At 39.3% G+C, this 13,314-nt stretch overlaps 1 protein-coding gene across 1 annotated transcript; it reads right to left on the bottom strand.

Moving 5' to 3' along the window:
- Positions 1-8,842: 8,842 nt before the first annotated feature.
- Positions 8,843-11,869, bottom strand: LOC118807859 (gamma-crystallin M2-like). The gene is made up of 3 exons (XM_036570006.1): positions 11,852-11,869; positions 11,104-11,346; positions 8,843-9,115 (listed from the first exon to the last, which is right to left on the bottom strand). Exons 1-3 carry the CDS (start codon positions 11,867-11,869, stop codon positions 8,843-8,845), a joined length of 534 nt encoding a protein of 177 aa, XP_036425899.1.
- Between the last annotated feature and the right edge of the window lie 1,445 nt (positions 11,870-13,314).

Below are 13,314 nucleotides of genomic sequence, written 5' to 3'. Positions count from 1 at the left end.
AAGGATTTTATATGTTGACCTTCATTTTCCAGTGACTTTCTCTTTAAATATATAACCTTATACACAGATCAGGTATAACATTATGACCACCTCCTTGTTTCTGCACTCATTGTCCATTTTATCAGCTCTACTTACTATATAGGTGCACTTTGTAGTTCTACAGTTACAGACTGTAGTCCATCTGTTTCTCTGCATACTTTGTTAGCCCCCTTTTACCCTGTTCTTCAGTGGTCAGGACCCCCATGGACCCTCACAGAGCAGGTACTATTTGGGTGGTGGATCATGCTCAGCATGGAGTTTTTAAACACCTCGGTGTCACTGCTGGACTGAGAATAGTCCACCAACCAAAAATATCCAGCCAGCAGCGTCCTGTGACCACTGATGAAGGACTAGAGGATGATTAGCTCGTACTGTACAGCAAAAGATGAGCTGTCGTCTCTAACTTTACATCTATAAGATGGACTGATAAGGTAGGAGTGTCTAATAGAGTGGACAGTGAGTGGACACAGTGTTTAAAAACTCCAACAGCACTGCTGTGTCTGATCCACTCACACCAGCGCAACCACGTCAGTGTTACTGCAGTGCTGAGAATGATCCACCACCCAAATAGTACCTGCTCTGTGGGGGTCCTGCCCACTGAAGAAAGGGGGATAACAGAGTGTGCAGAGAAACAGGTGGACTACAGTCTGTAATTGTAAACTACAAAATGGTAAGTGGAGCTGATAAAATGGACAGAGCATAGCAACAAGGAGGTGGTTTTGATGTGGCCGATCAGTGTATGTCCAAAGTGTCCATACACCCCTTGCAATCACGTAATTTGGCTAGGTTTACCTATTATTTGGATAATCTATCCAAAAGCATTGCTAATAGAATGAGCCGCTCTGGAGCAGCTGCGCATGAGCTGAAGATCACCATGTCCAATGCCAAGCCTCGACTGGAGGGGTATAAAGCCCCCCTGGGCTGTGGAGCAGTGGAACTGCGTTCTCTGGAGTGATGGAGCTCCATCCAATACCTTTGGCAGATGTTGGCATGTCCAGAACTAATCATCCTTACAGCAATCTTCTAATATGCTCTGCTCAAGCCTTTAACATAGTACAGTATATAATAGGTTAATTATTCGAGTAATCCATTCATTTATACTTTGGCGGTGAAAAACATTTGCTGTACTTTAAAGTATTCATTATTTCAGATTAGTGTTGTTTTGAAAACATTACTAAAATACCATAAAACACTGTTTTCCATGTAGGAACTATAATGAAATGGTTCCTGGTGGTAAAGTCCACTGTTTACTCCTTGTTATTATGAGTTATAACAGCATCTCAGTCCATCTGTAAGAGACTCCAAGCCAAGAAGGCCAGCTCATCCCTCACCACAGCCCACGCCTTTAAGGCCTTGACAAACTGGCAGTGTTCTGAGGCAGCATATTCAGGCAATGAGGCAACCGCCACAGTGCATATTGACAGCAGTCCATTTTCAGAGTGGACTTTACCCCGTTTCTGTTTTTGGAGGTCCACTGTCCAAAAAGTCGCAACTACGCTAACATCATTAGCCTGTTTCCCAGTATTGTGGAGCTGTGGGTTCAGGGGCCGGATTAATGAATGCTTTCACTAAAAAGTTCATAAGAATGTTCTCGAAATGCAGTTCTTGTTTAAGGGGAATCCAATCATTGAGATGTGAACAAACTCATTCAGAGTGGTTTGATGTGAAATGGTTCATTGTAGAGAAACGTACTGACTCAGACTTCTTTACAGTGGTGCTGATAGGAACCAGGCAATGTGCAGATTTAGCTGCTTTATTTACTGACCCAACCACCAGCAAACCTGCGTGTGTCTTTTGAGTTTTCAGATATGGTGTTGATGATGATAAAATAGTGCTAAATCTGAAATAATGTTTTCTTTGGGGTCTGTATTGCCTTACAACACCATTCTCCTCCATGAATAGATGAAAACAAAAGAATTAATATGTAGATTTGGCCAAAATGTTATTGTGTATTTATAATCATTTTGTGTAGTAATGCCATGTGAGGGAGCGTTTAGAGACATTGGACATCTGGTTCCAATCACCAACACTTTCAAGATTTCTGACTCAGCAAGTTTCTATGGAACAGAGCATTTGACATCAAACCCCTCTGAATGACTTTGTTTACATCTTAACCATTTAATTATGAAGAAAATTATACAAAAATAGGTGGAAGTCCCCTTTAAAAAGTCCTAATTATTTTGTAAAGGGTGCTATTATGACATTATGCAGTTTATCACTATCCATTACACTTTACAGCCAATCCTAGAAGTTATTAGAAGTCATTCTGTGTTTATGTGTTGGCCTTCCTCTTAGCAGAACAGGACTGATGGATACACGCAGCCATGCAAACGCTACCATGGTGACAGTGTTACTGGCAAAAATGGATCATTATCAGTGGAGAGCTTCAGCAGTGTTGAGTGCTTCTATAAGGTGGAATAAGGCTCTGCACTCTGTACTTCCTTTTTGCTGTACAATTCCGGGTTCGGCTGGACTTCAACAATGAGATGTTCAGCGTCCACGGCTCCCCCAAAAATTCAGCAGTTGGTTTATTGGACTGCTGCAGTTGATGGCAAAAGGTAAGAAAACTGAACTCTACTTGGAATGTTCTGCTGACAGCTGTGGTAGACTGCTGTCGCCACTGACTGTGGTGGAATTTTCCATCACTGCTCCATTAAAAACAATGGATTACTTGGTTTGCCTGATGCACAAAATTTGAAAAAATGCTGGAATTTCACTTTAAAATCACACAAGAACATACGGTAATGATATTGGATTCCCGCACAATCATTTTGCGTTCACTTGCAAATGTTTTGCGCTCCCTCACAATGATTTTGAGTTCCTTTGCAAAAGTTTTGCACTCTTTCACAGTAATCTTGTGTTCCTTTGCAAATGTTTTGTATTTACTTACAATAATTTTGTGTTCCCTTGCAAATGCAGTGGATTTTGCAAGGGAAGGCAAAACTTCTGCGTACGAATGCAAAAAGCTTGCAAGGATACACAGTGTAGCTGCGATTTTTTCACAATGGCACTTTAGGGGCTCAGTAAGCAAGAGGTTAGGAAGGTTTTTTATTTCATTAGGCTTTTTAGATGCTAACTTTGGCAAACAGGGAAAAAACAAGCACATTTAAGATTTTATTTTTTTAGACGCTCAGGTTCTTAAGAGCTGTTGTGTCTCTCTAGTACACTGCATCACACAGAAGGGCAGAAACACACATATAGGACCCTGTGATTTATCATGCATTGTATTAGACAGTACTGTAGATCAGTACAGCTGATTCAGGTGTGCATGTTTAAATGGAGAGAGAGAGTTGCTGATGTGGAGAAAGTGCAGTGAGTCATCAAATTTTGTCGTCCTGCCCTCAGAGCTCTGTGTGTGCTCAGTCAACTGTTCAAGGCTACACCCCCAACACACACACACACACACACACACACACACACACATATAGCAGTAACAATTGCTGCTCTTTTATAGTAATACAGCCACACTGCACTAGCCTATATTTACAGACCTCTGTATTTACTCAGTACTGTATCTAGACAATGTCTAAAGTACATTCATTCAGTAATATGTGAAGCACTATTGTGCTGTATTTACACTTCAAGAGTCACACCTATCAATCTACCTCAAAATTCATCATGACATGCTTTTCTCCCATCAGTGGGATCCCTCAGGACCTTCTGGGCCATCAGAGAAGGCCTAATGATTCCTGCGAACTAATAAATACTGCTCTATCATTTTAAGTACATCTTTATTTAATAAACTGATCCTGCATGTTGTATTTAAGCTCTTCTGTCGTTAGCATAGCAGCAGTTTTGCTTCTGTTTAACACAAGTTTGGCTAAAGCGGTAACTGCAAAGTTTAATACACAGTTGTGTGTTAAATTAAACCTGGCTGCTCTGTCAAAACAAGCACAAGGCTACCTGACCCGCCACTAAACGTCTGCTAAACCAGATGTACTTCAGATGTACCGTCAAACTATGTCAACATTATATAACACACACACACACACACACACACACACACACACACACACATATATATATATTGTGGGCGGAAAGTCTGGTTCCATTGACTTACATTAAAAATAAAGTAGCAGCGATATGTTATTTTTATGACCAGGGCCTGATTATAAGTTTCAAATGAAACACGTGAAACGTCTTTTACAAGCTTTAAATGTCAATGTTTAATCTAGAAAGTCCAAAACATGTTCATGGGCACCGCTGTTAGCTTGGCTACCAGAGCAGTTTCTGTCACAGAGGTGTGTTTTTTTCTTGTTTTTTGATATTTATGGTTTGCCACTGTCTCTGAGTGTGATTATGCATATTACAAAAAAAGTACATACATGTTTCTGGACACTGGGGTCCTGGAACAACATCCTACCTGGAGGACCCCCCTTCTGACCCGTCATATTATTTAATGTGCAAGATGTAAAAATAATGTATACTATATTTTTGTTGATTGGGAGAAAAGGCTAACAAACGCAAAGGTAAAGACACACAAATAAAATTTAAAAATAAATAAATAAACAGGTGAATAAATACTCACTGGAATGCCTGGTGGCTCAGGGGCCCCAAGTGATTATATAAGCGGTTATATCACAGAAAAAAAACATGCAAATGTATAAATACAGTATCCATTCTATTCATACAAGAGCTTTCCATTATTTTACAATTTTCTACATTTTAGAATAACAGTGAAAACTTAAAATATGAATTAACACATGGAACAGTTCAGTATTCCCCTAAAAAAAATATCCTGCAGATTTCTTTGAAAAACTGAAAGCAAGTCACCTGAAAAGAATGGAAGAAAAACAGTGGACACACTACATACTGAGAAAATTATTATTATATGTAGTTGTTGAGTCTTCTGTATGATTTTCTGTTAGATATATGTTTTCTATTTTTTTACCCAGTACTGAAAAGTAAATATCTTGTACTGAATGTCTGGAAGTGGAAATTCAATAAATGATTGGTGGTCTCTGGTTTTTGTAACGTACTGTATGATTATGAACAGTGGGTTTGCACTTAAACTGCACTCCTACTGTGAGACTACACAGCATGGGGGCCTAAACGGCCTGTCACTCCTGCAGTAGTGTGGTGCCATCTAGTGTTCATAAGGGATTACTGTGTCTAAGGCTGTATTAATGCTCAGGGTTAGCAGGGCTCAAGTACTGGATGCTGGATATATATTCAGCCCGGCTTAAACGAGCTGCAAAACAGCCTGTTATTGAAAACCCATACATTCACACATCCACCTTATTTATTATTTGGCCTCTGTATTTAAAGATAGGTCTAGGAAATCCAGCTGATGACTGTTTTTAGCAAAGCTGAAGAAGGTGTGCCAGTCTGTGCTTCCTATAAAATGTTTCTGAGAATTTGTCTGAGAAATAAGGTGGATATGCAAATGCACTGGTTTGTGTAACATCACAAAAACAATTATTTCATAATTCGCTGATTGTGTGGATTTGGGTGGGATTGGCACATTTCAATCAAACTTTAATAAAGTTTGCATACTACAAACCTCAATTCCAAAAAAGTTGATACAGTATATAAAATGCTGATAAAAACAGAAAGCAGTGATTAGTAAATTCTATTTGACCTGCACTGAATTGAAAAAAGAACATGGTATGTATATACATTCCAAATTTGATCCCTGCAACCCTTTCCAAAAAAAGTTAAGACAGGAATAAGTTTGCTAGTGTGTTACACCACCTTTCCTTTTAACAGAAATCATTTGGGGACTGCAATTTGATGTCTGGACTGCAAGCAGGCCAGTCTAGCACCCACACTGTCTGATTACACAGCCATGCTGCTGTATTGTGCAGAAAGTGAGTTGGCATTGAAAATAAGTGTGGATGCCCCTGAAAAAGAGGTTGTCTAAAAGGGAGCATGTGTGTATATATCTATATCTTACTATATATAGTATACCCATACTATACATTGGCTTTTGAACTTTACACTGGTAACAATCTGGATGGTCCTTTTCGTCATAGAACATTCATTATTTCCGTAATAAACAGTCAGAAAGGTTGACTCATCAGACACTGAGCATCAATTTCAGATGAGCTTAAGCTTAGAGAATCCAGTGGTCTGGATGTTGTTGACGTATGGCTTCTGCTGTGCTGGTCTTAACCTGCATGTGTAGAAGCAGCAACAAACAGTGTTTATTGATGACAGCTTCTCAAAGTATTCTTGAACCTGTGCAGTCATTTCCTTCAAAGAACCATGCTGGTTTTCAATGCAGTGCACTCTGAGAGGTTGAAGGTCACAGGAATTCAGTTATGGTTTTTGACCTTGCCTTTTGACCTCGTCTCTACACCAGTGACTGTGTCTCTAAGGAACCAGCTTTGAAGATCCTGAAGTTTGCAGATGACACCACTGCGATGGGCCTCAAAGCCAACGCGGATGAGTCTTCACCTACAATCACCTGCTGCTTAACACACAGAAGACATTTAAAACTAGACCTTTCCTGAACACTCCATGATTACGTTCACCTGTCTTAGAGTGTTGTTCCCTAGTTTGGAACGTGCTGCAGGCATCAATTTCAAAATTAGTGTCATTTTACAGAAACGTTTGATGAGGAAAACCAATAAATTTCTTGTTTTTGTGTTGTTTTTGTTTACAAACAGGACACAGTGGATTTACAAACCACTGCTTTTCTCACTGCTTTTTGCAAATTGAGGTTGTACACTGTTACAAATAAAGGTGCTGTTCAGGTACATTTTTCATTCATCAAGGTACAATGTGAATGTTCCCTCAAAGGTACAACAGTGGTTTTAAGATCCAATTGTGCACCTTAAATAAGTTTTTTCAGGTGAAAAGTACATATTTTTATCTTTTCATAAACTAATGTTTTAAAACAGAACAGTAAAATAAAAGCCTGGAGACGAGACGGGGTGTGTGGAGTCAATACAACTCAGAAAATATAATTTCATTGGATTATGGTACAATTATGTACCCTGACTAAAGGTACTGAGATGTACCCTTGAGGGTACCACCCCAGTGATGAGAGGGGTACTGCCCCAGTGACAGTGTCATAACTTGTTTTCTGAGAGTGTAAATTAAACTCTTTTGTTTCAAAAATGAAAGAAAAAATAAACTTATTCAGAATATAGGTCCTTTTGAAAGATCACAATGTAGCACCAAGAAGGCCCAAGATTTATAGCCATAGGGGCTTTATGTAACCCTGGCTGAGCCCACTTTTTTCTGGCGGTCCTGTAGACAGAATTCCAGTGTGGGCTATGCCATCACACTGATACACAGAACGCTGAAACCTTTTGAGGAGTCCATCATCTCTAGTTTCTACAATAACAGGCTATGCTTTATTTCCAGATGTTATTGCAGAAATCTTGACAGCTGTCAGGACTTCTACGCATTTTTCTAATAAGCCACATTGTTGTGTTCCAAAATACGCTCCAAGAAACAAATCACAGCCTGGTTGTAAGCCATTCAGGCTGTACAGCAGCGCAGTAAGAGGGGGCAGTGTGGTGCCCTGGTGCCCACTATTGACTGGCAGCTTCGTGAGTGAGAGGCTACGTGTTCTGGCCCAGCTGGGTTTGTGGGGTTTATGGGCTTCGTTTATTGTTTTTGTGCATTCACTCTTCACTCGGGTGGGATGATTAAATAAAATGCACGTGTTTTCCCAGCTCTCTCTGGCATCGGCTGCCACCTCAGCGGTCCTTTTTGCCCTGCTGGTACTCTGTGGAAACTTGTTGGCAAATCCCCCTGAATCATCAACACGGATCAGGGTGCTTTTGTCGCAGGCTTTAGCCGTGCTCATTGACAAACACCTGCTCTGTGTATACACACACACACACAGAGTGCAGCCACCCCAAATAACCTCCACGTCACACACATCATGCCACACTGATGTTTGTAATCATCAAGTTGTTTCGTGAGAGAGTGCACCCGGTTCTGTGAGGCCTATACAGTGTTTACAGTAGGCAGTGGTCAATGGGCAATAAGAGTCAGCTGGTGATGATCAGGGCTGAGCATGGGCCAAACCTGGCCTACTAAAGTCTACCATCTACTTTTACAGTGATTTGAGTTGTACACATGCAGAATTTCCAGAATAATACTTATTTCTTATTTTGTGGGTGTTGTTTTTGCCACTTAGCCTGACTCAGTATGCCTCAAACTTTGGTCCTCTACAGCTGGATTTTTTATATTTCCTTTACTACAGCAGTTCTCAGAGCTTCACTGAGCACAAATCTAAAAAGAATGCAAATTGCATGAAGTGTTGTCATCTCAATCCAAACACTGAATTTTACTAATATAAAAATAATGGAGAGGTATTAAATGATATCATAGTTCTGAATGTTTGTCTTCTACTGCTTTTGTCACTGACATTGAAGCTGTAGTGGTTATTCATGGATTAGTATGATGATTTAGCATGTCATATCCTATTATTTGCTCTAATTTAATGAGAGATAATGGCCAACATTTGTCAGTGTCGCACTGTGTTTCTAAAAAAGCTTGGGAAAAGAAAGAAAGAAAACAGCCAGATTGTGGACTCATTAGGCTATTTCAACTATGTTATGTATGTATGACATGGTGGTCTTTCAAAACAAATCTAATGATTGAAGGCCTAGTGACCTGAGTGACCCTACAGTCAGTGCACATTATGTATTTGTATGTTGCCTTATTTTCAGCAGTTGTGTTGCTGTAATGTATTGTATCATTGAACCAAGCCAATTCAGTGGATCACTTCATTTAGAAAGGGAGGAAAATGGCAAAGAAAGAGATTAGGATTGTGCTGGAGCTCACACGCTCTGGTTGGTTTTATTTTTCTTTAGCATTAGCAGGAGCACCATAATGAGGTTCAGTACACCTGCACACGGCGGAGGGAGCCCACAGTGGGATGCATGGCGCCCCACTCGCTAAAGCGGCGGTACTCGCCCCTCTCCAACAGGTACTGGCGTCCCCTGTAGTTGGCCTGCTCGAAGAAGACCCAGGCGCCGTCCAGCACCTTGCAAGAGTGGATCTCGTGGAAGCGGAAGCGGTCGAACAGGGACGGGCTGTCGTCGCTGAACTCCATCATCTGGCCCATGTAGTCAGGGCGCTCATAAACGCGAATGCGGTGTGCTCCGGATGTCTGGGGGACAGGAGAGAGCACCCAGACAGAGGTCAGTGTATTTGGAGCATGAGTTCTGAAAAATAATGCTTTAATTGACAATGCAGTTTTGTGTTATCACTATCTAAAGCTTTAAAACCTCAATGGACCCACACTTGCATCCCTCAAGCTCATACCAACATAACAGTCTTATGCAAAGGTTTGGGTGCCCCTGGTCAGACCCCTGGTCAGATCACATTTTGTTGACTTTTTAAGTAAAAAATAAGTACACATCTTCAGTGAGAACTTTTCTCCAATGATTCACAATTAACTGTTTGCTTAATGTCCACAATTTATATTTATCCAATGTGTTAAACACAACAAATTAATAGAAGTTGTGCTGAAAAATGCTATATATAAGTTGCTTGTAAAGAACTGGTTAACTTACCTTCAACAAGACGTGCAATTTCACCAGGGGTGTTCGAACCTTTGCATACGACTATACTTACTGAATGACTTATTCAGTAGTATGTTTTATAGGAATACTCCAGCATTTTTCAACCTAATCTTTATCTACCACGTCTGTAGCATATAGTCGATTGCCTTGAACATTCATTTTCCAGCACTAAGAAATGAACATAAAAACAACTGACTCGAAACAGACTAATCATAGAATTCAGTGGGCAGGTGCTTTGGCTTCTACTATACATCTGTGAGTCAGTGAGTTTTCTGTGCTTTCCCAGGTACAGAAAAATGCATCAAAATTGTTATAATAGGATAACAGGATGTGTTGCTTTTAACAGCTCTGTTTGGAAAGTGTAGGGGCAATATGGCAGAATATGGATCATTGTTCTATCCAGGTCAGCGTTTCTAAACTCAGTCTTTGGACCACCACACAGTGCACATTTTTGCTCTGCTTTAGCTCCCACACATCAGAACTGAGCGAACAAAACAGCAAGAAAAACAGGGTTGCTGAGAGGTTGGATGGCTGAGGGTCCCCAAGGACTGGATTGGGAAACACTGGCCTATGTGCTGGAAGACTCCTATACTGTGAGGGAAAACACAAAACTACACTGTGTTACGCATGATCCATTAATCGAATTGATTCAAATGTGTTCATCATTTCAACATAAATTTTATTTTTAATTATTTATTTTGTTACATATCTGACTATTTTATCTTTATCTTATTTTTGGTGTATACATATATATATATATATATATATATATATATATATATATATATATATATATATATATATATATATATATACATATATATATAGCTGTTGTCAGAAAAAAACCTCGTATCTCCAAAATGCTAACTTTACAGGAGAAGGAAAAAACCTACTTTACTTTTAATGTAAGTCAATGGAACCAGATGCATTTGATCCAAGTCATTTTGGACCATTTGTTTTGGTCCATTCATCATGAAATTTACACACAATGTAAAGGGTAACAGGCATTTTCAAATAACGTCAAAAACTGAAAAACGACAAAAATGGAGATACGAGGTTTTCTTCCGACAGCAGCGATAGATAGATAGATAGATAGATAGATAGATAGATAGATAGATAGATAGATAGATAGATATAATTGTGCCATTTATATATATTTTTTTATATATAAATACATTTATATATATTTTTATATACAATTTTATATATACTTTAATATATACATATTTTTTAGGATTTTACTATTTTTGTAGTGCTTTTCAATAATGCAAAGATGTACTATAAAGTAACATAACAACATTAAAAGAAAAACATTAACATAATAATACCAATAACATAAAATTTTAAAAACAGTAAAAAGTTTTGTCCACTTAACTACAGTGAAGCACCTTATCTGGTGCAATAATATTAAAGCAACAATGATAAATACCCTATATACTACTCTTTATAGTGCCATAGTTAGACGATTAGGGTCTTTCTCTCTCTTTCACTTGCTTTGTGCCTTTAATTGTCACATATACATATATTATAATATATTTGCAATATATAAGGTTTTTGTATAGTTCACACTTACGTGACGGATGATGCGGCAGGAGCGCACAGTGTCGTTGTAGCCGTTCCAGCTCTGGTACTCGGGGTACTCTCCTCTGGTCAGGATGTACTGAGAGCCCAGGTAGTTGGGTCTCTCGTACAGCACCCAGGCTCCGCTCTCCACACGGATGGAGTTGCAGCGGCTGAAGTGGGAGCTCAACTCGGGACAGTCGCTGCTGCACTCAAAGCAGCGGCCCTGGAAGTTCCTGTCCTCGTAGAAAACGATCTGTGGAGAAACAGCAGAGGGTCATCATATTAATCAATACACTTAACATTCCTTAAGGTCAAAGATGAGCACTTTGAATCAGGAATCACTAAAAAACTTGGAATTTACTTGATTCAAATGTTTTCAATCTACATAATAATTGCCAAAAGACGGCCTAAGTAAACTGAAAGATAAAGCTGCAAAATTCTGAGCTAAGCAAAGTTAATGCATCACTTTTTTCAGTGCATCCACTCACTGTCAACAATAACACCACAAGTCCCTAAAAGTCAACAATGTGACCTTCCTAGTTCATAGAAAACTGAATCAGCTTTGGAAAAAATGCCCTGTGGTTGAAGTTTAAAATTATTATGAATGTTAAAGTCACCACTGGACAGAAAGTGATCTTTTCCACTAGCGTTAAAAGTACTAATGGAATTTTTAAGTTTTAAAGTCAGGCTATAGTCCAGATTAGACGATTTCACATAATAGGATCTTATTAGATAAACAAACACATTTTGTCACATACCTTTCCAACACGTTCCATGACTGGGTCTTTTTGTTGTTTGGTCTCTTAAATGTAACAAAATAAAATGTTAAAAATTCTCTCTGTCACATAAAGCCCTGGTGAGGCCGGCAAAGTGTGAGATTTATATATGTAGGACATTGAAATGCATTGCCAGTAAAATCATTGTCATTTAAATGAGCCACCATTAACATTCTCACAATAGCTGATGCTGCGTTTGTTTTAAAGTACATGGCTTTATGCGATGTTTAATGCCCATTGTATAGACGCTGACCTTCTGATCTCACTGTGCTCGATTCCAGAAAAGATTTATTTATCCGATTAAATTGCTTCCAGCGCGTGCTGGCTCTCGCTGAGTGATACCCTGCCGCTGCGGACAGCACTGCTGAACTGTATGGATTTGGCATTTTCATCACAAGGTGCTTTTATAATGTACAAACAGAGCAACAGAGATTGCAGGAAAAAGCAAGGCCTGTTCATGTCCTCAGATTGTCTGCATGAAGGCATGGTGCATGTCCTCCAGCCCACATATTTCCCAATCTTTGTCCCTTTACAGCTGCACAGATTTGCCACAATATATTACAGGGTGCATTTGAAATGCATGAACAGAGCTTTATAGACTGCAGCAGAAAATAAGAGAGGTGTTTCATGTAGTAGTCTTCAGGTTGTCTGAATTGGAGCCACTATTTAATGCCTGTCCTGCAGCAACATTTAGGTTTCATTTGGGTGGAAGTACTTCAGAAGTATATTAGTCCCTTTATATTGCACTGTAATAGCACTTGCATAAAGTAGCATTGCTGTGAATTCATATACAAACCTCTATTCCAAAAAAGTTGGGCTAATATGGGAAATGCATAAGAAACCAAAAGCGCTGACCACTCTGAACTGTTTCTAAACATAAATAGTAATAATATTTAATGTTTTGCTTCATTGTATTTTGTACATCTATGCTCATTTTGAAATTAACACGTGCCAAATATGTTGGGACAATAGCAATTTAAGACTCGGAACATTGTGAAATGTTCAAAAAAATGTCTTAAACAGGTGATGCAGTCATGCTTGCATATAAACAGAGCATCAAGGGAAGGCCTAGTCCTTAATGAGCAAGGATGTGTCGTGGGTCAGCAAATACTGCAACAGTTCACAAATAATTTCACCCTCTACAGTGCATAATATCATCTAAAGATTCAGGAAATCCAGCTAAACCTCTGTGTGTAAAGAGCAAGGCCAAAAACCACAACTGAATGCTGATCCCTCAGATGACACTGCTTTAAAAGACGATATATATCACCACATTGGCTCGGGATTACTTTGACAAATGGTTGTCAATAAACACTGTTTGTCGCTCCATCCTCAAATGCAGTTAGGACTGTACTATGCACAACAGAAATCATTTGTACAGAAACACCACCAACTTCTCTGGGCTCAGGCTTAGCTGAAGTGGACAGACATATGGTGGAAAGGTT

Source organism: Colossoma macropomum, unplaced genomic scaffold, assembly GCF_904425465.1.
Source record: "Colossoma macropomum unplaced genomic scaffold, Colossoma_macropomum, whole genome shotgun sequence".
Classification (NCBI taxonomy): Eukaryota; Metazoa; Chordata; class Actinopteri; order Characiformes; family Serrasalmidae; genus Colossoma; species Colossoma macropomum.
The sequence above is the reverse complement of the archived record's forward strand: the minus strand, read 5'-3'. Positions and strand labels throughout refer to the sequence as shown.